At 48.2% G+C, this 21,792-nt stretch overlaps 1 protein-coding gene across 2 annotated transcripts in view; it reads left to right on the top strand.

Moving 5' to 3' along the window:
* The first annotated feature begins 1,340 nt into the window (after nucleotides 1-1,340).
* The window catches only part of TGM2 (transglutaminase 2), a 38,357-nt gene continuing 17,905 nt past the window's right edge, over nucleotides 1,341-21,792 (top strand). The window contains exons 1-2 of one of the 2 annotated variants that reach the window (XM_073308768.1): nucleotides 1,341-1,431; nucleotides 13,103-13,282. In XM_073308768.1, coding sequence (XP_073164869.1) covers nucleotides 1,422-1,431; nucleotides 13,103-13,282 — 190 coding nt within the window. In that variant the 5' untranslated portion in view covers nucleotides 1,341-1,421. Of the gene's footprint in view, nucleotides 1,432-8,014; nucleotides 8,172-13,102; nucleotides 13,283-21,792 lie in introns of those variants that run through there. The other variant, XM_073308769.2, reaches the window with a different exon arrangement.

Here is a 21,792-nt window from a genome sequence, read left to right as displayed (position 1 = left end):
TTATGGACAATAGCAAAAGTGTCAAATGTCAAAACCTCTCAACTAAAAACACGGGACACATTTTTCATGAACATCTTCCAGTTCCAGTGGCATGGAGCAGGCCCCTTCCCGCCGGGCTCCCATGAACTGCCTCCCAGTGCTGGGATTGCCCAAATGAGAGGGAGACAACAATACACAAAATATGGTTGTCTGGTCCCAGGCGGCTTGTGAGCAAAATGCCCCAAAGCGCTGATTGGTTATGAATGATCCTGGACCCACGGAGCATGTTCATGAAGAGCCAGATCTGGAGAGGATTCAGAAAGGGGTGTAAATTACCCATCAGTGAGGGAGTCCAACCATCTCATTTCATGGACGGATTCTGGAGCTGCCACTTGTGATTGACATTCAGCACCAAAGTGCAGGAGCGGCAACGCCTCCCATCCTGGGGAACCACCGAATGTTTAACCTTCACCCCCTCCTGGCGAGGACTCAACTCTGCGGGGAGTTCCCTCCCTTCCCCAAGAGCTCAGCACCATAGATTGGTCACAAGTCCCCCTCCCTCCCCCCCTCCCCGCAGATTTGCCCACTACTTGCAAATGGTTTTCTTGAGGTACCAAAAGCTGACAGTTCCCACAGTCAAAGGCCACAGCAACTGGCCCAAAGGATTCTGGGTTGTGGCTCGGGGGGAGAATGTGGGGTCGCAGTCTGAAAAGGGCACAACCCCAGCGCTTCACTCTGCTGACCCATTCTCCCAGGTAGCCCGTGGGGTAGTGGGTGGAGCAGGGTCTGACGTGAGGCATACAAGGTGTCCGCCATGGTTTTCCTGAGGAGAGCACATCTCCTCTCAGTGTGCTGACAAGAAGGGTGTTTCCAAGAACTCTGCCTTTCCCTTTAATGGCCTGTGCAGGTTACGGGTGACACAATCTCCGGGCCAGCTAACTAAAAGACAACGTCCCACCCACCCAAGTTTGTGACGAGCCTCCTCAGACACTGCACACCGAGCCCCCCTTTCAGAGGATGACATTAGAAATTCCCTTCCCTGAAACGGGGAAAGGAATTTCACAGTAGTGACCAGCTAGAGTGGTTATTCAACTGCAGTGTCCCTGCATTGGCCTTTTCTGTATGTGTCCCTTATTCGTATATTTTTAGCATGTGTGGGGGGCACTGAGCTATTACAGACCTGCTTGTGTCACAGATCCAGGCTCAAAGTTGGTAAAAAAAAAAAAAAAAAAAAGGTGGATATAGTTTTTCCTGGAAACAGTGGGTTTTTTCCAGTTCTTGCTAAGGTTGCTCCATCCACCCAGATGAGGGGGTGTGTGCTGTGTCTGCCTGTATAAAGGGAGAGAACAACTAGTGAGGGTGGGAGGAGATAAACCATCAGCTCTTTTTTCGTAGCTGCAGGCACTCCAAGCAGAGTAAGAGGGATTCCAGGGCTGGACACCATGGCTGAAGGTAAAGCTGCAGAATGGCACATTGCTAGAGGCTGCATTTCAGCAAAACTTGACAACTTTTTTATATTCTTCTAAATCAGGAAGGTTTTGCTTGGTTACAGGAAACTTTGCAGTGTATACATGGAAGGGGGGTCACGGTATGTCTCTGTGTGCGTGAGTTCTACTTTGAAAGTCGATTACAGTTGGTTCCTTTAGCTCAGGCTGGAACACTAAGCAAGCTTCCTTATCTCAGCTGCACTTGTTTGTATTTCTCGAACGTATTGAAACTGAATGGCAATCCCTTGACTCGCGTGCAGAATAATCAGACACGCAGAAGATTAAAATAGAAGATAGTTTCCTCCTGATCAGAACTATTTTGAATTAATTTTTTTCTTTACCATAGCTTCAGTAATTTGCTATTGTTGTAAGAACACCGATGCTGTAAAGAGTGAAATGTTAAAATACTGTTTTAAATTGCAAGCTCCCTTTCAGCAGGACTCAGCAGAGAGCTGCTCTAAAAATATTTGTTCTAAGTCTCGCTCTATTTTTAAAGAGAGTTATCTAAATAAAGCCATAAAAAACCCCTTTTAAGCCTTTAGAAATCCCTCTGACACATAGCTGGCTTTTCTGTGCAGTCTTTCGCTGGGGAAAGAATACTTTCTTCTCTAGAAAAAACAACGAGGAGTCCTTGTGGCACCTTAGAGACTAACAAATTTATTTGGGCATAAGCTTTTGTGGGCTAGAACCCACTTCATCAGATGCATGGAGTGGAAAATACAGGAGCAGGTATAAAAGATGGGAGTTGCCTTACCAAGTGCGAGGTCAGTCTAACGAGACAATTCAATTAAGAGTAGGATACCGAGGGAGGAAAAATAACTTTTGTAGTGGTAATGAGAGTGGCCCATTTCAAACAGTGGACAAGAAGGTATGAGTAACAGTAGGGGGAAATTAGTATGGGGGAAATTAGGTTTAGGTTTTGTAATGACCCAACCACTCTCAGTCTTCATTCAGGCCTAATCTGATGGTGTCCAGTTTGCAAATTAATTCCAGTTCTGCAGTTTCACTTTGGAGTCTGTTTTTGAAGGTTTTTTATTGAAGAATTGCCACTTTTAGGTCTTTAATCGAGTGACCAGGGAGACTGAAGTGTTCTCCTACAGGTTTTTGAATGTTATAATTCCTGATGTCAGATCTGTGTCCATTTATTCTTTTGAGTAGAGATTGTCCGGTTTGGCCAATGTACATGGCAGAGGGGCATTGCTGGCACATGATGGCATATATCACATTGGTAAATGTGCAGGTGAACGAGCCCCTGATGGTGTGGATCCTATGATGGTGTCCCTTGAATAGACATGTGGACAGAATTGGCACCGGGGTTTGTTGCAGGGTTTGGTTCCTGGGTTGGTGTTTTTGCTGTGTGGTGTATAGTGGCTGGTGAGTATTTGCTTCAGATTGGGGGGCTGTCTGTAAGCGAGGACTGGCCTGTCTCCCAAGGTGTGTGAGAGTGAGGGATTGTCCTTCAGGATAGGTTGTAGATCCTTGATGATGCACTGGAGAGGTTTTAGTTGGGGGCTGCAGGTGATGGCTAGTGGCGTTCTGTTACTTTCTTTGTTGGGCCTGTCTTGTAGTAGGTGAATTCTGGGTACCCTTCTGGCTCTGTCAATCTGTTTCTTCATTTCACCAGGTGGGTACTGTAGTTTTAAGAACGCTTGATAGAGATCTTGTAGGTGTTTGTCTCTGTCTCAGGGATCGGAGCAAATGTGGTTGTATCTTAGAGCTTGGCTGTAGACAATGGATTGTGTGATGTGGTCTGGATGAAAGCTGGAGGCATGTAGGTAAGTATAGGGGTCAGTAGATTTCCGGTATAGGGTGTTGTTTACGTGACCATCGCTTATTAGCACTTCTCTAGATCTTTCACAGTGGAGAGAGGCAAATAGAGGCATCCCCCAAGGATCTAAACCAGTGCTGTTTAACCTATCCAAAAATGATCTGGAAAAGGGGGTAAACAGTGAGGTGGCAAAGTTTGCAGATGATACAAAATTATTCAAGATAGTGAAGCCCAAAGCTGACTGTGAAGAGTTACAAAGGAATCTCACTAAACTGGGTGACTGGGCAACAAAATGGCAGATGAAATTCAATGTTGATAAGTGCAAAGCAATACACATCGGAAAACATAATCCCAACTATACATACAAAACGATGGAGTCTAAATTAGCTGTTACCGCTCAAGAAAGATCTTGGAGTCATTGTAGATAGTTCACTGATCAATGTGCAGCGGCAGTCAAAAAAGCAAACAGAATGTTAGGAATCACTGAGAAAGGGATAGAAGAAAACATCATATTATAGTACATCCCACCTTGAATACTGAGTGCCATTCTGGTCACCCCATCTCAACAAAGATATATTAGAATTGGAAAAAGTGCAGAGAAGGGCAACAAAAATGGTTAGGGGTATGGAACAGCTTCCATACATGGAGAGATTAAAACACTGGGACTGTTCAGTTCCGAAAAGAGATAACTGAGGGGAGACAGAGGTCGATAAAATCATGAATAGTGAGGAGAAAGTAGATAAGGACGTGTTATTTACCCCTTTGCATAAGACAAGAACCAGGGGTCACCCAATGAAATTAATAAGCAGCAGGTTTAAAACTAATATAAGGAAGTACTTCTTTACACAACAGTCAACCTGTGGAACTCACTGCCAGGGGATGTTGCGAAGGCCAAAAGTATAACTGGGCTCAAGAAAGAATTAGATAAGTTCATGGAGGATAGGTCCGTCAATGGCTATTAACCAAGATGGCCAGGGATGTAGCCCCATGTTCTGGGTGTCCCTAAACCTCTGACAGCCAGAAGCTGGGACTGGACAATAGGGGATGGATCACTCGATAATTGTTCTGTTCATTCCCTCTGAGGCACCTGGCACCAGCCACTGTTGGAAGACAGGATACTGGGCTAGATGGACCATTGGTCTGACCCAGTACGGCCGTTCTTATGTTCTTATGAAATAATATTTCCCATGTCAGATTCTGATCATTGTGTAGCCCTCTTTGTTCAGTCTATGGTCAGGGAGCCAAGGCAACACAGTCTCAGCATTATATGGCATCATAGCCCACCCTAAAGCAAGTGACTGTGCCCTATGGCTGCGTGTGGAGGTGCAGATAGGCAGCTGAGAGACATGCCAAATCCACAACAGTGACAAAAACAAACAGGGAAGTTAATTCAGTTCAGCCACCTGGGATCTCAGTGACAAGACCAGGTTTTATTCAATCAACTTCCAAGACAAAATCAAAGTGAATGAAAGAGGAGGTGCCAGCAATGGCCTTGCAATGACTGCATCCTCGTGAAAGCAGGGTCCCTCTGCTGGCTGCCAGAACGGACTGTGACGCTGAGCCTTCAGAGCACCCCTCCGACGGCTCATTGCTCTAGGGCAGCAGTGGGACTCTGGGAGGGTCGGAAGACCCTTATCCTTCATTTCCCCTCAAGGTGATAAAAAGCAGGATCCCTTACATCAGAGATTGGACCAAATTATATGCACACGTAAATGGGGAAAACTCCACTGAGGTCGATGCATGGTGCTCACTGCCATGGCCGGGGAATGCTGCTTCTGGCATTTCTCTTCCATGAGGGCCCTCACCTGGGCCTTTGGTTTGGGCTGTTCCTAGGAGAAGATGGAACTGAAGTTTTCCATGAGCTCCTCTTCCTCTGTCTTTGTTCTCACAGGGCCCTCCCATGGTGTGTCCAACTTCCAAGCACTCCGACATCTTTCAAAATACAAACACTGACTATCTCTCTCTGCGTCTCCTGCTGCTAGATGCCAGGAAGAGCTTAGTTCAGAGCTGGTTTGTGTATGTTTAAAGTGCAAGTATATCTAGGGAAAGCAAGGGTGAAAAGGGGAGTTTTGTTGTGAATGCAGCAAGGCCTGTGGCCATTCTTATCTCTCGCAGGAGTGAGCACCAGAGTCTAGGTCTGACTCTCCAATGCACAAAGCAAAGACAACTCAAAAAACCAGAAGAGAAAAACCCTTCTAATCTCTTTCATGGCAGCTGTCCTAGGGGTTAGTTATAACAGTAGGAAATAGAAGTCTGGCAGACAGAAATGTGACAGTTAAACTGGTGTCCCTGTTACATTAAAGGATTTTAAAACACAGGGGAAATGGAAATGGAACGTTAAGATATTTCATTCCACTCGTGGCCTTGTGAACATTGTAATACCTGCGGTGACTAGCATGCAGACTTCCAGGAAGAGCTCTGCAAACATCCTACTATATGTTTTCATCAATTTAATAACTAAGGAATAAACTGGTTGTTACTGATCAAAGAGGCCAACAGAATACAACAAGTTTGGAGTTACCAGCTCGGGCTGGTTTTTTGAGCCAAAAATCATTTTTTAGAATTCCTCTCTCAAACACACTTTTTCTGATTTGGCCCAAATTTTCTGGCAGAGTCTAGCTTGAAATAAGATCATACACATGTAATTGGGTGCAGTTTTTGCTAAATCAGGGGTGAGATGTGTAAAATGGAAGTCTCCCTTCTCCCTTCAGTTTGTTATATGTTGGTCACACCCCTGCAGCTCGGCAGCCCAATGGAATCATTTTGATTATGGGTAAGCTATGCTTTCTCCATAACTCCATCTATCTAGATCTCTTAGGTCTTACCACAATAGCCTCTCACCAGTGAAAGCAATTATTTCTCTCTCACATATCCTTCCCTTCTGGCAAGCAACAGGGCTGACTTTGTGGTGAGGTTTTGGGGGCATATCCATAAGCACGAACGTGAGGGCACTATTGCAAGAAAGCCTTTCGCTCTGGATGCGGCAAGGTCAGTGGTCTTCCTTTTTTCACCTGGCATCATTCCTATAGCAACAGGTTTCTGCAGCTCCCTCCCTTCCTCCTTCTGGCCAGCATTCAGCCCCTTCCCTAGGGCAGTGGCTCTCAACCCTTCCAGACTACTGTACCCCTTTCAGGGGGCTGATTTGTCTTGCGCACCCCCAGGTTTTACCTCACTTAAAAACGACTTGCTCACAAAATCAGACATAAGAATACGAAAGGGTCACCGCACACTAGTAGTGAAAAATGGCTGACTTTCTTATTGTTACCACGGAATTATAAAATAAATCAACTGGACTATAAATACCGGTACTGTGCTTACATTTCAGGGTATAGTGTAGAGGGCTTGTGACAAGATAGCCGATGTTAGTATGGTGGGTCCTGCGCTTTTCTTGGCAGGGGGCTAAGACGCCACCCCATGACCCTGCTCTTGGGCCGCCAAGGTCCCCACTAGTGGCCCGGGAAGGTGGTAGAGGAGGGAAGCGGGGGAGGGGTCAGGGTTTGCTCCTCACTGAGCCCCAGCCCCTCTCAACCCCTGCGGGCTCTTCCCCCTTGGGTGGGGAGCCTTCAGTCCTTAGACGCTGGGGCAGGGTCTCCCTTACTTCGGTTCGCTGGTCTTTCAAATCTCACAACACACCTCCAAGCTCCAGGCCTCTCTCCTTCCTCCTCCTCTGACTGCCTGACGCAGGGGGTTTTATTAGGTTCCTGTCAGGGCCTTAATTGACTCCAGGTGCTTCAATTAACCTATAGCCGTGGTTCCCAAACTGGGGTTTGCGAACTCCTGGGGGTCGCAGAACGTTACAGGGAGTTCGCCAGAAAAATGTCACTCATGGCGGCCAGAGGACCCCGGGCACTGGGGGCAGCAGGTAGGACCCGGTTGCCGGGCAGACAGGCCGAGCCCCAGGGAGTGTGGGGCCGGGCAGTCGGGGCTGGCAGCCCGAGGCCCCGGCGGTCAGCTGGACCTGCAGCCCAAGCTCAGTGGAGCTTAGTTGACCGGGGCGGTCAACGGGGTCCAGCAGCAGAAGCCTCACAGAGTTCGGAGGAAATTTCATAGAATCATAGAAGATCAGGGTTGGAAGGGACCTCAGGAGGTCATCTAGTCCCACCCCCTGCTCAAAGCAGGACCAATCCCCAATTTTTGCCCCGGATCCCTAAATGGCCCCCTCAAGGGTTGAACTCACAACACTGAGTTTAGCAGGCCAATGCTCAAACCACTGAGCTATCCCTCCCCCCAACTTAAACTTAAATCCCTGGAAATATTCATTTTTAGGAGGGGGTTCACGAGATTTCACAATTTAGTGAACGGGGTTGGCGGGCTGTTTAAGTCTGGGAACCACTGACCTATAGCAACCCTCCCTAGTCTACAGGGAACCATGCCTTAATTAGCCTAGGGCTTATATATTTCCCCTCTCCCATTGTGTAGAGAGTTGCCACTTTGGATGGGCTATTACCAGCAGGAGAGTGAGTTTGTGTGTGGGGGCGGGGGGGGGGGGTGGAGGATGAGAAAACCTGGATTTGTGCTGGAAATGGCCCACCTTGATTGTCATGCACATTGTGTGGAGAGTTGTCACTTTGGATGGGCTATCACCAGCAGGAGAGTGAATTTGTGTGGGGGGGTGGAGGGTGAGAAAACCTGGATTTGTGCTGGAAATGGCCCACCTGATGATCACTTTAGATAAGCTATTACCAGCAGGACAGTGGGGTGGGAGGAGGTTTTGGTTCATGATCTCTGTGTATATATAAAGCCTGCTGCAGTTTCCACGGTATGCGTCCGATGAAGGGAGCTGTAGCTCACGAGAGCTCGTGCTCAGATAAGTGGGTTCGTCTCTAAGGTGCCCCGAGTCCTCCTGTTCTTTCTGCGGATACAGACGAACACGGCTGCTGCTCTGAAACCTCCCCCACTGCTCCCTGACCCTCCTGTATCACAAGCTGTACAAACAGGTCAGTGTCTGTAGGAAATTTCAGTTTGTTCTGACTTCGCTAGTGCTGTTTCTGGAGCCTGTTGTAAAACTAGGCAAACCTCTGGTTGAGGGGATGTACCCCCTGGAAGAGCTCTGCGTGCGTCCCCCCTGGGGTAGGCATACCCCCGGTTGAGAACCACGGCTCTAGGTGACCGATGGCTGAGAGAGGATGGGACCAAAGCAGCAGTGAGCTGAGCAGCCCCAGCCCTGTCGGCACTTGCTCCATAAATCAGGCCCTGGTTTTCCGGCTCAGGTACTCTGGCACTGAACTCGCTATGTGTTCTCCTACATTAAATACTTTCACTTATTCTGGCAACTAATCTGCCTGACTGCAATGCATTCACGGGTCGCTAGCCTTGAACAATGATGAATGATATCACATTGCCCCAGGAAACCATGCTGAAACAGCGGGTAAAATGGTGCTGTCTGATTATCACCGGCTGCCTACACAGGCCCTGCTTATATCAGTGTCTCTCTGCCCTACTGCCACAAAAGCATGCCCCACAGAACGCCTCAGGCCACCTCATCAGACATCCCTTTTCTCAGCACGTTTATGGTCAGTCTCTCCGATTTGTCAAGGCATAGGAGATAGGAAACTTCCTGTCAGCCTGACGGAGGGCACAGGGAACATCCAAAGCCAAGCATTCCCCGAGCTCAGAAATGCTTCTCTCTCTTGGGAGGGAACAACCAAAACAACCTGGCAGCAGAAGCCTGAAGCCAAACTCCTCCAGAGGTAGGAAGGATAAGCACTGACCTCTGCTGCTGGCCCTCTGCAAGCCTCTCCTGCCCTTAAATCCTGATGGACCCAGCGCAGCTCTGCGACACACCTTAGGCCTGGCCTCAGGCCTCGCCGCCTCTGTATCATTAAGAGCAGAAGCCTAGTGCAAGGGGTCTGGCACAGAACTGAGCACTGGAAACCTCTACCGCTGACTGGCTGCGTGACATTAGGCACAGGGGAATGGAACTTCTCTCTGTGCGCCTCAGTTTCCTCCCTGGTGGAATGGGGAACGTAACATGCGTCAGCTCTGTAATGCTCTTTGAGATTGACACACGAAGAGTGCTGTGTGAGTTCTATGGGTGCTACCAAATCGGGGCTGCCTTCAGCATTCAGAGCTACAGCGACTGTAAACTGTGTCACACTTGTCTGTGTCTTGGGAGAAGGGAGAGTGGGGAGGAGATTAGCAAACGCATCCCCCGGCCCCAGTGATGATCCAAGAGAGATTTTAGCCCAGAGACAGCCAGGATGCTACTTCTCTCTCCCACACAAGCAAGTTGCTTAAAATATTAATTAGTTTCAGTTTGCTCCTGGGAGCTTTGGCCATGGTGAAAGAACAGTGGTGAAGGAACAGGTTAAGGACTGTCATAAATATAAAGGGAAGGGTAACCACCTTTCTGTATACAGAACTATAAAATCCCTCCTGGCCAGAGGCAAAACCCCTTCACCTGTAAAAGGTTAAGAAGCTAAGACAACCTCGCTGGCACCTGACCAAAATGACCAATGAGGAGACAAGATACTTTTAAAGCTGGAGGGGAACAAAGGGTCTGTCTGTCTGTGTGATGCTTTTGCCGGGACCAGGTCAGGAATGCTCTCCAGAACTCCTGTAAAAAGTTAGTAAGCAATCTAGCAAGAAATGCATTAGATTTTCTTTTGTTTAATGGCTGGTAAAATAGCTGTGCTGAATGGAATGTATATGCCTGTTTTTGTGTCTTTTTGTAACTTAAGGTTTTGCCTAGAGGGATTCTCTATGTTTTGAATCCGATTACCCTGTAAGGTATTTACCATCCTGATTTTACAGAGGTGATTCTTTTACTTTTTCTTTAATTAAAATTCTTCTTTTAAGAACCTGATTGTTTTTTTCATTGTTCTTAAGATCCAAGGGTTTGGGTCTGGGTTCACCTATGCAAATTGGTGAGGATTTTTATCAAGCCTTCCCCAGGAAAGGGGGTGTAGGGCTTGGGGGGATATTTTGGGGGAAGACATCTCCAAGTGGGCTCTTTCCCTGTTCTTTGTTTAAGACGCTTGGTGGTGGCAGCATAGGGTTCAAGGACAAGTCAAAGTTTGTACCTTGAGGAAGTTTTTAACCTAAGCTGGTAAAAATAAGCTTAGGGGGTCTTTCACGCAGGTCCCCACATCTGTACCCTAGAGTTCAGAGTGGGGAAGGAACCTTGACAAGGACTATTTAGAAAAGCTGGACATGCACAAGTCCATGGGGCCAGATCTAATGCATCCAAGAGTGCTGAGGGAGTTGGCAGATGTGATTGCAGAGTCATTGGCCACTATCTTTGAAAATTCGTGGTGATCGGGGGAGGTCCCGGACGATTGGAAAAAGGCAAATATAGTGTCCAGATTTTAAAAAGGGAAGAAAGAGAACCCGGGGAACTACAGACCAGTCAGCCTCACTTCAGTCCCCGGCAAAATAATGGAGCAGGTCCTCAAGGAATCCATTTTGAAGCACTTGGAGGACAGGAAGGTGATCGGGAACAGTCAACATGGATTCACAAGGGGCGAGTCATGCCTGACCAAACTGATTGCCTTCTATGATGGGATAAAGGGCTCTGTGGATATGAGAAAAGCGGTGGATGTGATATATCTTGACTTTAGCAAAGTTTTTACTGCAGTCTCCCACAGTATTCTTGCCAGCAAGTTAAAGAAGTATGGGCTGGATGAATGGACTATAAGGTGGATAGAAAGCTGACTAGATTGTCAGGCTCAACGGGTAGTGATCAACGGCTCGATGTCTAGTTGGCAGCCAGTATCAAGCAGAGTGCCCCAGGGGTCAGTCCTGGGGCTGGTTTTGTTCAACATCTTTATTAATTATCTGGATGATGGGATTAATTGCACCCTCAGCAAGTTTGACACTAAACTGGGAGGAGAGGTAGATATGCTGGAGGGTAGGGATAGGGTCCAGAGTGACTTAGACAAATTGGAGGATTGGGCCATAAGAAATCTGATGAGATTCAACAAGAACACGTGCAGAGTCCTGCACTTAGGAAGGAAGAATCCCATTCACTGCTACAGGCTGGGGACTGACTGGCTAAGCAGCAGTTCTGCAGAAAAGGACCTGGGGATTACAGCGGACAAGAAGCTGGATATGAGTCAGCAGTGTGCCCTTGTTGCCAAGAAGGCCAACAGCATATTGGGCTGTATTAATAGGAGCATTGCCAGCAGATCGAGGGAAGTGATTATTCCCCTCTATTCGGCGTTCGTGAGCCCACACTGGAGTATTGTGTCCAGTTTTGGTCCCCGCACTACAAAAGGGATGTGGTCAAATTGGGGAGAGTCCAGCAGAGGGCAATGGAAATTATCAGGGGGCTGGGACACCATGTAGGTACTTACAGAAAGTAATCAAGCCACCCCTAAACTTTCTAAATAGGTTGAGCTCCTTGAGTCTATCGTTATACGGATTGTTTTCTATTCATTCTTGTGGCTCTCCTCTGAATCCTCTCCAATTTATCAGCCTCCTTCTTGAATTATGGGCACCAGATCTGGACCCAGGATTCTAGCAGCTGTCGCACACGTGCCAAATACAGAGGGAAAATCACCTCTCTGCTCCTACTGGAGATTTCCCTGTTCATGCATCCCAGGATTGCATTGGCTCTTTTGGCCACAGCTTCCCACTGGGAGCACATGTTCTTCTGATTATCCACCACGACCCCCAAATCTTTTTCAGAGTAACTGCTTCCCAGGATAGAGTCCTCCCATCCTGTAAGTATGGCCTGCATTCTTTGTTTCCAGATGTGTCTATTTACATTTAGCCATATTAAAACATATATAGTTTGCTTTCACCCAGTTTACCAAACAATTTAGATCACTCTGAATCTGTGATCTGTCCTCTTCATTATTTACCACTCCTCAATTTTTTGTGTCATCTGCAGACTTTACCAAGGATGATTTTATGTTTTTTTCCAGGTCATTGATAAAAAGATTAAATAGTGTATGGCCAAGAACTGATCCCAACTTCCTTGATGAAGTTTCCCCATTTACAAGCTACTTTTTGAGACCTATCAGTTAGCCAGTTTTTAATCCTTTTCATTGTGTGCCATGTTAATTTTATATCATTCTAGTATTTTCATCAAAATATCATGTGGTACCAAGTAAAATGCCTTACAGACATCTATGTGTGTTACATCAACAGTGTTACCTTTATCAACCAAACTTGTACTGAGTATTAGTAGATGACTATTCATGAGTGTGGGGTGTGGTGGGGGGAGAAGGGGGCTAGATCCAGCCCTGTGTTACACCGACATACACCAAGGTAAAGATTCCCATCTAGTGAATCCCCTGGGACTCAGTGTTCCCTGCTCATGCATGGAGATGCAACCTGCATTCCCTAAATACAGCAGAACAACAACCTGGCTGTGTGTGCACACACATGAGAAACACACGGTAGTGAAGCCAAATGCATGAGCTCTGTAGGAGTAAAACTGATCTCTTCTCAATTGGAGCATCAGAGTTTGGTGCCCAGCCTCTGAATCACTACATATTGACTACATATGTCATTACACATATTGAATCTATTTCCCTAAGTTAAGTATCCTCATGCCTTCTTGTCAACTGTCTACACGGGCCGTCTTGATTATCACCACAAAAGTTTTTTCTCCTGCTGATAATAGCTCATCTTAACTAATTAGCCTCTCACAGTTTGTATGGCAACTTCCACCTTCTCTGTATGTATATCTATATCTATATATATATCTTCTTACTATATGTTCCATTCTATGCATCCAATGAAGTGGGTTGTAGCCCACAAAAGCTTATGCTGTAATAAGTTTGTTAGTCTCTAAGGTGCCACAAGTACTCCTGTTCTTTTTAAATGGATTCAAAGGAAGAGAGGGTGGAGTCTGGGTCAGTTTGTCCTCTGTCTTTGCTGCCTTCCTGAAAGAGAGCTTTAGATGCTGTTGGTTTTGCAGATCTGGTGCTGGAATCATGCAACCTGGAGTGTGAGAGCAACAATCAGAACCACATGACAGCTGACATGGGCAACCAGCAGCTCGTTGTGAGGAGGGGACAGTCTTTCACCATCACGCTGCTCTTCACTGGAAGGGGTTATGAGGAAGGAGTGGATAAACTTGCTCTCAACGTAGAGACAGGTAAGTCCAGAGCTATTCACTAAACTCAGCTGTGGTCAGCTTGGAGAGGAGCCACCTCCATCCCCTCATTCAGAGACACACACAATATCCTCCCCTGTCACATCACTTCAGAGATGAGCCGTCCTACCCCTTCACCTCAGAGACAGACATATTCACCCACCCTCCCCTCAGAGAGAGGCCATGCCCAGCTAAGCCACCTCAGCGCCATCACATCCAGGAGGGGCACTTTCTACCCCAGTCATCACGGAGAGAGCCATCCCTGCCCCAGCCCATTCAAAAAAGCACTTTCCACACTTGTCACTCGTATACAGATTCCCCCTCTCCCTCCATCATTTTATAGGCAAGCAGTCCTCAATTTCCACCCCCGTCACCCCACCTCCCCACCCCTCACCGCAGTAAGAGGCCAACCCTGCCCCATTCCCCGGAGACAGTCCCTCCGGGGGTCTGTCACCATCCAGATAAGCAAGCACTACCGCATGAATGGCCCTCACATTTTTGTTCAAGAAAACAAATTGCTTCCCCCATGGCTTATCTTTGCTTGTTTTTACAACTTACAAAGTGAATCTAAAAGCCCTTGGTCCAAACTTTTCTTTCTTTGTTTTACATTGTGGGATCTGAGAGGACGGCTTCCTCTTCCTGTCAGGAGCCTGTTATCTCAGTCATGTTATTTCCAACATTAAAGTAAAATTTCCCTGGCACTGATCCTGATGTCATAGGTGGTTTTTCCTCACAGTCCCGGACAGAAAGATATAAAAACAGAGGCTCCACAATATAATAATAGTTGAAAGAAAGCCCCAGCACTTGTGAATATTATTTGCTTGAGTGTAACACTAACTCCCCATAGCCAACAATGTTCATTGTTGCCACGTTCCACACGTCTTAAGTGTTTGGGCATGAAGACAAGTCAATCAGTCTGTGGGAAGGATTATTTCAGAGGAGCTGACAGGGTTGGGCTTTGCCCAGCTATTACCTTGGAACGTCTGAGTTGGAATCCATAACATCTGTAGGCTCCTAATGCGGCATTCCAAAAATCCAAGCAGTCACTTTCACGCCTGTGATTTGCATTACCATAACTAGAAAAACAAACTACTACTAGGAATAATAAGAGGTACTTTAGCCAGAAGGTTTCAGAAGCCAAATAAGAGTTTCATTCACAAGCTATTTTTATGGTACTCTAAGGTTCCAGCTCAAGGAATTCAGAATAAAATAATGATAGCAAGTATAAAATAGTCATATCCCTTAGTGGCATGGACCCTCTGTACATGCACATAGTACCTTCCACTTGAGAATCTTAAGTACCTAATAAATATTAATTAACTGAGCATCATGTCACCACCATGACAAAAGGCAGTAATATTATCCCCATTTTACAGATAGGAAACTGAGGCACAGAAGGCAGCTTAAGTGAGAGTCCAAAGTCACACAGAGAGTCTGTGGTAGAATCAGGAATGTAGCCCAAAACTCCCAATTCCTGGTCCCACTGTGCTTCCACCCTCCATAGACTAAAGGCTTGTTTGCACACGGAAGCTGTCAAGGTACAGCTATTCTCCATCTTGGGAGAAATCAGACATGCAGGAACAATAGTGGTGGACCCAGCCCAGAAGGATGTGGGTTTGGTTCTGAGGTTTTGGCTATGAACCATCTCAAAGTCTGGGCACGTTTTTTCTCTTGGGGTTGGGCCAATGTCTGGGGAATTTCCATCTTTCAATTGCTGAGTAAAATTAGACCTCCAAAGAGGGACGTCACCAAGAGAGGCCAGGTGTGCTGATGCAGTAGAGTTGGGTGGGTCAAGGTTAGCCAAACCAAACTCCTTTCCCAGCAGAGCAGAGCATGAGCCCCAGGCCTGTCCAGGGACAGAACACCGTAGGGAAGCCTAGCAAAGGGACAGCCTGACAGAAGGTTTATTTATCTCGGTCCTGCCCAGGTGACCGTATAACCCAGTAAGAAAGACCCAGCCCCACCGTCAGTGCTTGGGATGGGCCAACTCCACTACTCATCCCGCTACCCACATTGGATCGTACTTCCACCAGCTGTGTACGCCACTAATCCAGCCCTGCAGGCGCTACCGGGGAGAACGCAGCTAGGGTGCTGCTGTGACGGGTCGGGTCGCAGAAACCCCCCTGGGACGGCCACCTGATGTGCTGGGACTACCTCTGAGCCCATTTTCCCGGCCACCTTGGGACTTCAGTGCCCTGCCTGGTTGTGCCAGACACGCTCGCCTGCTACAAACACAGACCCAGGTCTGAACCACGTCTCCCAAAAGCTGCAGGTTTAACTGAAAACAGCTTAAGAAGTGCTCCTGTCTCCAACACCCAGATACCCAGTTTCCAATGGGGTCCAAACTCCAAATAAATCCGTTTTACTCTGTATAACGCTTATACAGGGTAAACTCATAGATTGTTCGCCCTCTATAACACTGATAGAGAGGTATGCACAGCTGTTCCCCCCCCCCCCCCCAGGTATTAATACTTACTCTGGGTTAATTCATAAGTAAAAAGCAGTTTCAGAGTAGTAGTCTGTATTCGCAAAAAGAACAGGAGGACTTGTGGCACCTTAGAGACCAACCCATTTATTTGAGCATGAGCTTTCGTGAGCTGAAGTGAGCTGTAGCTCATGAAAGCTGATGCTCAAATAAATGGGTTAGTCTCTAAGGTGCCACAAGTCCTCCTGTTCTTTTTAAGTAAAAAGCGATTTTATTAAATACAAAAAGTAGGATTTAAGGGGTTCCAAGTGATAACAGACAGAACAAAGTGAACTACCAACCAAAATAAAATAAAACACGCAAGTCTAAGCCTAATACAGTAAGAAAACTGAATACAGATAAAATCTCACCCTCAGAGATGTTTCAATAAGCTTTTTTCCCAGACTGGACACCTTCCTAGTCTGGGCCCAATCCTTTCCCCTGGTACAGCTCTTGTTCCAGCTCAGGTGGTAGTTAGGGGATTTCTCATGACTGCAACCCCCTCTGTTCTGTTCCACCCCCTTATATAGCTTTTGCACAAGGCGGGAATCCTTTGTCCCTCTCTGGGTTCCCACCCCTCCTTTTCAATGGAAAAGCATCAGGTTAAAGATGGATTCCAGTCCAGGTGACATGATCACATGTCACTGTAAGACTTCATTACCCACTTGCCAGCACACAGGTGTACAGGAAGACTTACAAGTAAACAGAGCCATTTACAACCAATTGTCCTGGTTAATGGGAGCCATCAAGATTCCAAGCCACCATTAATGGCCCACACTTTGCATAATTACAATCGGCCCTCAGAGTTATGTTTCATATTTCTAGTTTCAGATACAAGAATACAAATAGGATGACCACACTCAATAGATTATAAGCTTTGTAAAGATACCTTACAAGAGACCTTTTGCATGAAGCATATTCCAGTTACATTATATTCACACGCTCGCAGAACAAAGCTAGGATGGAACGGAACTTCCCGCCACACAGGAACGGAACTTCCCGCCATCCCACAGCACTTTGGGGGCTGGAGGACTCCTTTAGCTGTCCGTGGTTATAGCAGCCTGCATGGATTTGGGGGCTTTAATTCCTGCCTGAATATTCCCACCCAGGTTTATCTCAAACACTGCCCCGTCTTCAGTGTCACACTAGGGTTATTTATTCAAGACCTGGGCTGCTCCAGGCCTGGGTGGGTGAGGGGGAGAAAGATACTTAGATCTTGGCTCCCCCTGTTATCTCTGAACATCAGGCAGCTGTTTCCCGCCAAGGACAACCAAAGAGGGCTGGGGAGGGGAACAAAACCAGGAAGCTTGCAGGCGGGCCAACACCCACCTTCCTTAGCAATACAGTATCAAGGAAGAAAAGGTCCCATCCTCCTCAAGTATGTGCATGGAATTTCTCAGGAGTTAGTCACAATGGGTACATCCACACAGCACAAAAAGTCTCAGAGCCCGGGTCAAATGACTTGGACTCGCAAGGCTCGCGCTGCAGGGCTATAAATAGCCATGTAGATGTTCAGACTCGGGCTGGATCCCAGGCCCTGAGACCCACCCCCTCGCTGAGTTTCAGAGTCCAGGCTCCAGCCTGTGCCCAAAATGCTACACTGCCATTTTTAGCCCGGCAGGACGAGCCCAAGCCAGGTGACCTGGGACCTAGACTCACTAGACTCACAGGGTATTTCTGACGTGCGGATGCAACGTGTGTGCCTTCCCTGACTCCCAGTCCCTCCCACCTCCAAGCAGAAAGCCATCCTCCTGCAGCCCAGAAGAGCTGCCAAGGGCAGGGAGGATGAGACTGCTCCCTGCAATGCAGCACAGATTCTATTAATAGTTTCAGCCACTTTATGTCTTTCCAAACCTTTGTACTGACAAACTTTTACTGGAGGGACACCAGTTGGCCCATGGGATTGGGAATGAGCTCTGGGGCCTTCTGCTCCAGCTTCATACCTGCCCCAGAGGAGGAGGCATTACCACGCGCTGGCCAGGCTGGTTCGGTGAGACTCCATCCAGTCACTTGTGTCCACATCACAACGCCGTTGCGCTGTCTAGCATACGAGATTTGACTTGTTAGCAGCTTCCGAAGAGAGGCTGAACTCTCTGGGCACATTCGCTACCCTCTCCTGCACAGCAGGTCCCACCAGGACAGTGCAGAGGGACTTTGGTTGGAGGAATTGGGAAAATCTGCCCGGCAACTTGCTGAAGTGTGACACTTCTGAGAATAAATAATGCCTTTTCTCCAGCCTGGTCTTGTCTCAAGCAGTTTTACCAGCCTCCTGCAGGTCCTCCTCCATGGTAGAGAGTCCTAAACAGGGCCAGGGCCCAGGACAGGAGAGCTCATGACTGACATTCAAAATCATGAATCATAGAGTTAGCCGGGAATTTATTTTTCCCAATGAGAAGTTGCAACAAAAACATCAAAACTTGGTTTTGTTTAAAATTCTCCTAGACATTTTTCAGATTTGCAACAAAAAGAGTAAAACTAGAGACGAGGGAGAGGAGGGGAAGGGAAAAGGGGTTGGCACAAAAGCCAGAATGTTTTCAGTGAAAATGGAAATCTTTTCATGAACATTTCCATTCTGTCAACAACAACAACAAAAAAACCTTTTGGTCAGAAAAAAAAGTTTCAACAAAAAATGTCAATCATCTTGAATGAAAATGTAATGAATAAAAATGACCAGACTTTTTGTGTTTCCCCATCTTGGAATACAAGAACCAGGCATCCCCATGGGTGGATGCCTAGACGACACATGACCCATTCTAGGTGTCTGACGAGTTAGATCCCAGAGCTGAGATGCAAAACTAGGGCCAGAGCCACACCTGTAAGTAATGGCATCTCCCCAGGGGGGAAAACCCTAAATTCTCCAGAGAAGTCACTGAATCTAGAGCCTCCACAAGGAAGAGCTCGCTAGCAAGCCAGAATTAGCCCTGGAGTTAGGCACAGATGGTGGAATCCTGGCTCCTCTGAGGTCATTGGGATTTCTGCCCTTGGCTTTGATAGAACGAAGAACTCCCCAGGGAGTTTGTCTTACTGCTGCATTTGGGAACAGATCCTTGGGAGAGGGTTTTTGTTTTTTGAGACACATCCTGAAACTCCAGGTGAGGAAGGTTAGTGTCCCTGGGTTTGCTGGGTTTCGTTTAGGGGAGAGCAGCCCTGGACAGAACGTTTCTGAGCAGCACAGGAGGAGGGGAGTTTGTGGTCTGTGACTTTCAGAGCAGTGCCCTAGTTACACCCACTGGGCCTGTCAAAATCAAACAGCCGATCAGTGTAGAACAAATAAGAAACCCTACCCCAGTCAGCTTGTGCAGTCCAAGGATCCAAGGGAGGCCACTGAGTCAGGCACAGGGGCTAGAAGCAATTGTGATGGTGACTATGGGTTATGAGTGGATGGGCCGCACCTCTGTGTCCCATCAAACCAGGGCTGTTACTAACATTGTAGCTTTTAAGGGTGCCCCCACGGAGCAGGGGAAAGAGTGCAGGTTTGTCTCAGCCCTGGAGAGAGAAAGGCACCAGCTGCAAAGTTTGGATCCTGATGTACAGTTCTGGGGTGTTTGGAGCTGGGGCTTTGGTGCAGGCCTGTCTCAAAGATCCAGATAATCAACCATCAGGCTTCAGGGCACAAACTGACATTCTGCAGGGGCCAGGAGGGAATTCCCCCCGAATTGCCCATCTGGGTTGATGCCTTTTAGCAGTTCTCGCCGTTCTCTGAAGCTCCAGGGATTTACTCAAGCCTGCCCTTGGAAACGTGCCCTTCCCTAGAAACGGTTTTTTGCCCTGGTGTTTCTTGCCTGTTTACAACATTTCTATTTTGTATATCTTCAAATTCTACAAACTGACATAACAGGCTGAAAGCCCAGAATCAGTGACCCTAGCTTCATGCTAGGCACACTCACCCCCAAGACCAGCACTCACACCTCCTGGGGCCCTCAGGTCTCCACCCGCTCCCTGCAGCCACACAGGTGATACACACCTGCTGCGTGCCGTCAGTAAATGTATGCGGAAAGACACGTTCCCTGTCAGAGTGACCCAGGCCATTCTGGACACAGACGCAGCAACCACTGACCTGCTGCTCGCTGCCTTCACCCCAAGTGATCCCAAAGGGTGTTCCAAGCGACAGTGTGTCCATAGAGCACAACTGAACGCAGTTACCTCTGGGGTGGAGGGTGGCGGGCAACTGACATTTTGGCCACAGGGACGAACATGTCTACTCTTGCAGAAAAGTGCTAGGGGTTCTTTAAAACCTACACAGAGCAGGTAAGGGCTCAGCGTTTGGGGGCCTAAACTGCACGGACCTCAATTTACCTACCTGGCTAGCAGGACAGAGCTGTCTCTACCTTGCCAGCTTCAAACCTCAGGTTCCAGGCAGTCCATGTAGTCCAAACCTGAGCCTTTGCCACCAAGTCATCCCCACCCTTAGTTCTTGCTAATAGCCCTGTCCTGCAAGGAAGGGGAGTTATTTCAGTGCAAACAGACAGTGTCTATTTTTAAAGCAGTTCCAGGTGGGTACCTTGTGTGGACAGATCCAATAACAGACCTACGTCCCCACCCCTCTGCTCTTCGCAACACTGAATTAGCATCTCTGTGGAGAGGAGGCAGAGCTTTCCCCTGGCTCTTCTCCGGAATGATTTGGGGGCAGGGGAGAGCAAGGGAAGGAAGCAGTTTCCCTCCGCCTGTCTGGGGAGGGGGATTCCTTGGGAACATGAGTAAGGAGCAGGGCTGAAAAGGGAAACTGCTCAGCCAGCTGCGTCTGAACAAGCCAGGTCAGCTCTCCCCGGGCCTCGCAGATGGAGAAAGGAGGAGAAAGTGTGTCACTCTCATTAGTTCATGTGTATTTTTGGTCATGAAGTTCTACTCCCCAGCAAGGGCAGGGCGCTGGAGCGGTGGAGTGTGGGCCCAGGACCAGCATAACACAGAGTTCCCAGTGTGGGAGGGAAGCCTGCACACAGAACATCACTTGAAATGAAATCTGCCAGTCACTGCAGCTGCCTGGACACAGGGCGCAGTCACAGGGGAGGGCCAGGTCCGAGCTGTTCTCTCCGTTTCTGGGAGGAGCAGTGTTTGGTTCCAGGACGGCTCCTTGCACTAGGAGTAACACTCTGAGCAGAGTGAAAGGACAGCTGTGCGCACTGCTGGTGTGCTGTTCCAAGGCAGCACTAATGTCACTGCTAGGCGCTGGAAGTGAAGAGTGCTAGGTGGGGCCCAGGCTCCGTGAAAGGGACACGGGCTCTCGTCTCACGGGGGTGTATTCTACGCCCAGGGACCCGCCTGCGGTTCCAGAGCGGCTGGCTTTGGAATGAGAGCTTGGATGGGCTCGGCCGCGAGTGGAAACGCAGTGTAACAGGGGCTTAGTGATGCTCAGCTGTGGTGCGCTGCTATGGGATGTTTGGCTGTAGCTGGCAGAGATGCTTTCACACAGTCCTGGATCTGGGTGCTGTACCTGGCACTTACTGCAGAGCTGTTAGTTTGAGCTTACAAGGCCCCCAACTACACAGACAGCCTGGGGTGCCCCAGTCTGAACACTGAGCTCCCCAGGGTGCGTCCCTTAGGGTCTCCATTGGTGTGTCCACAGAAGGGTGGGGTGGGGGGCATGAACCAACCATTCCCCCCAAACTCCACTCAGGAGCAGAAGCAGACTGAATCACAGACAGAATCACAGCCAAAGGGGCGTACAGACCAGGGACAGGCTGATGGGGAGCGACTGGAAAGGACCCTGGGTCCCCAGCTGCAGGAACCATGTGTGCACAGTTACTACTGCACACGCAGCCAATGCAAAGCACACAGGGCACCGCATAGCTTGGAAATTCCAGTCCCGTGCATCTCCTGGGGCCTGAATGTTACCCATGGCTAAAGGCCCCTGTCCGCCAGGGTCTCGTGAGACATCCCCCCATGATAGCAGGCAGGGGATCAGCTCATCACATACCAATCCAGCCAGCAGAGCAATGGGGTCCCCATTGTCTGCCTGCCACGCTGACAAGTCCCTCACGTGCATCAGCCGCATAGGAAAGCATCAGGAGAATTCTGTCCCCCCGTGAATCACCCATCAAGTGGCTCCTCT

This window comes from Lepidochelys kempii, chromosome 13 (genome assembly GCF_965140285.1).
Source record: "Lepidochelys kempii isolate rLepKem1 chromosome 13, rLepKem1.hap1, whole genome shotgun sequence".
Lineage (NCBI taxonomy): Eukaryota > Metazoa > Chordata > Testudines > Cheloniidae > Lepidochelys > Lepidochelys kempii.
Note: the sequence above shows the minus strand (reverse complement) of the source record. Positions and strands in the feature narration are given on the sequence as shown.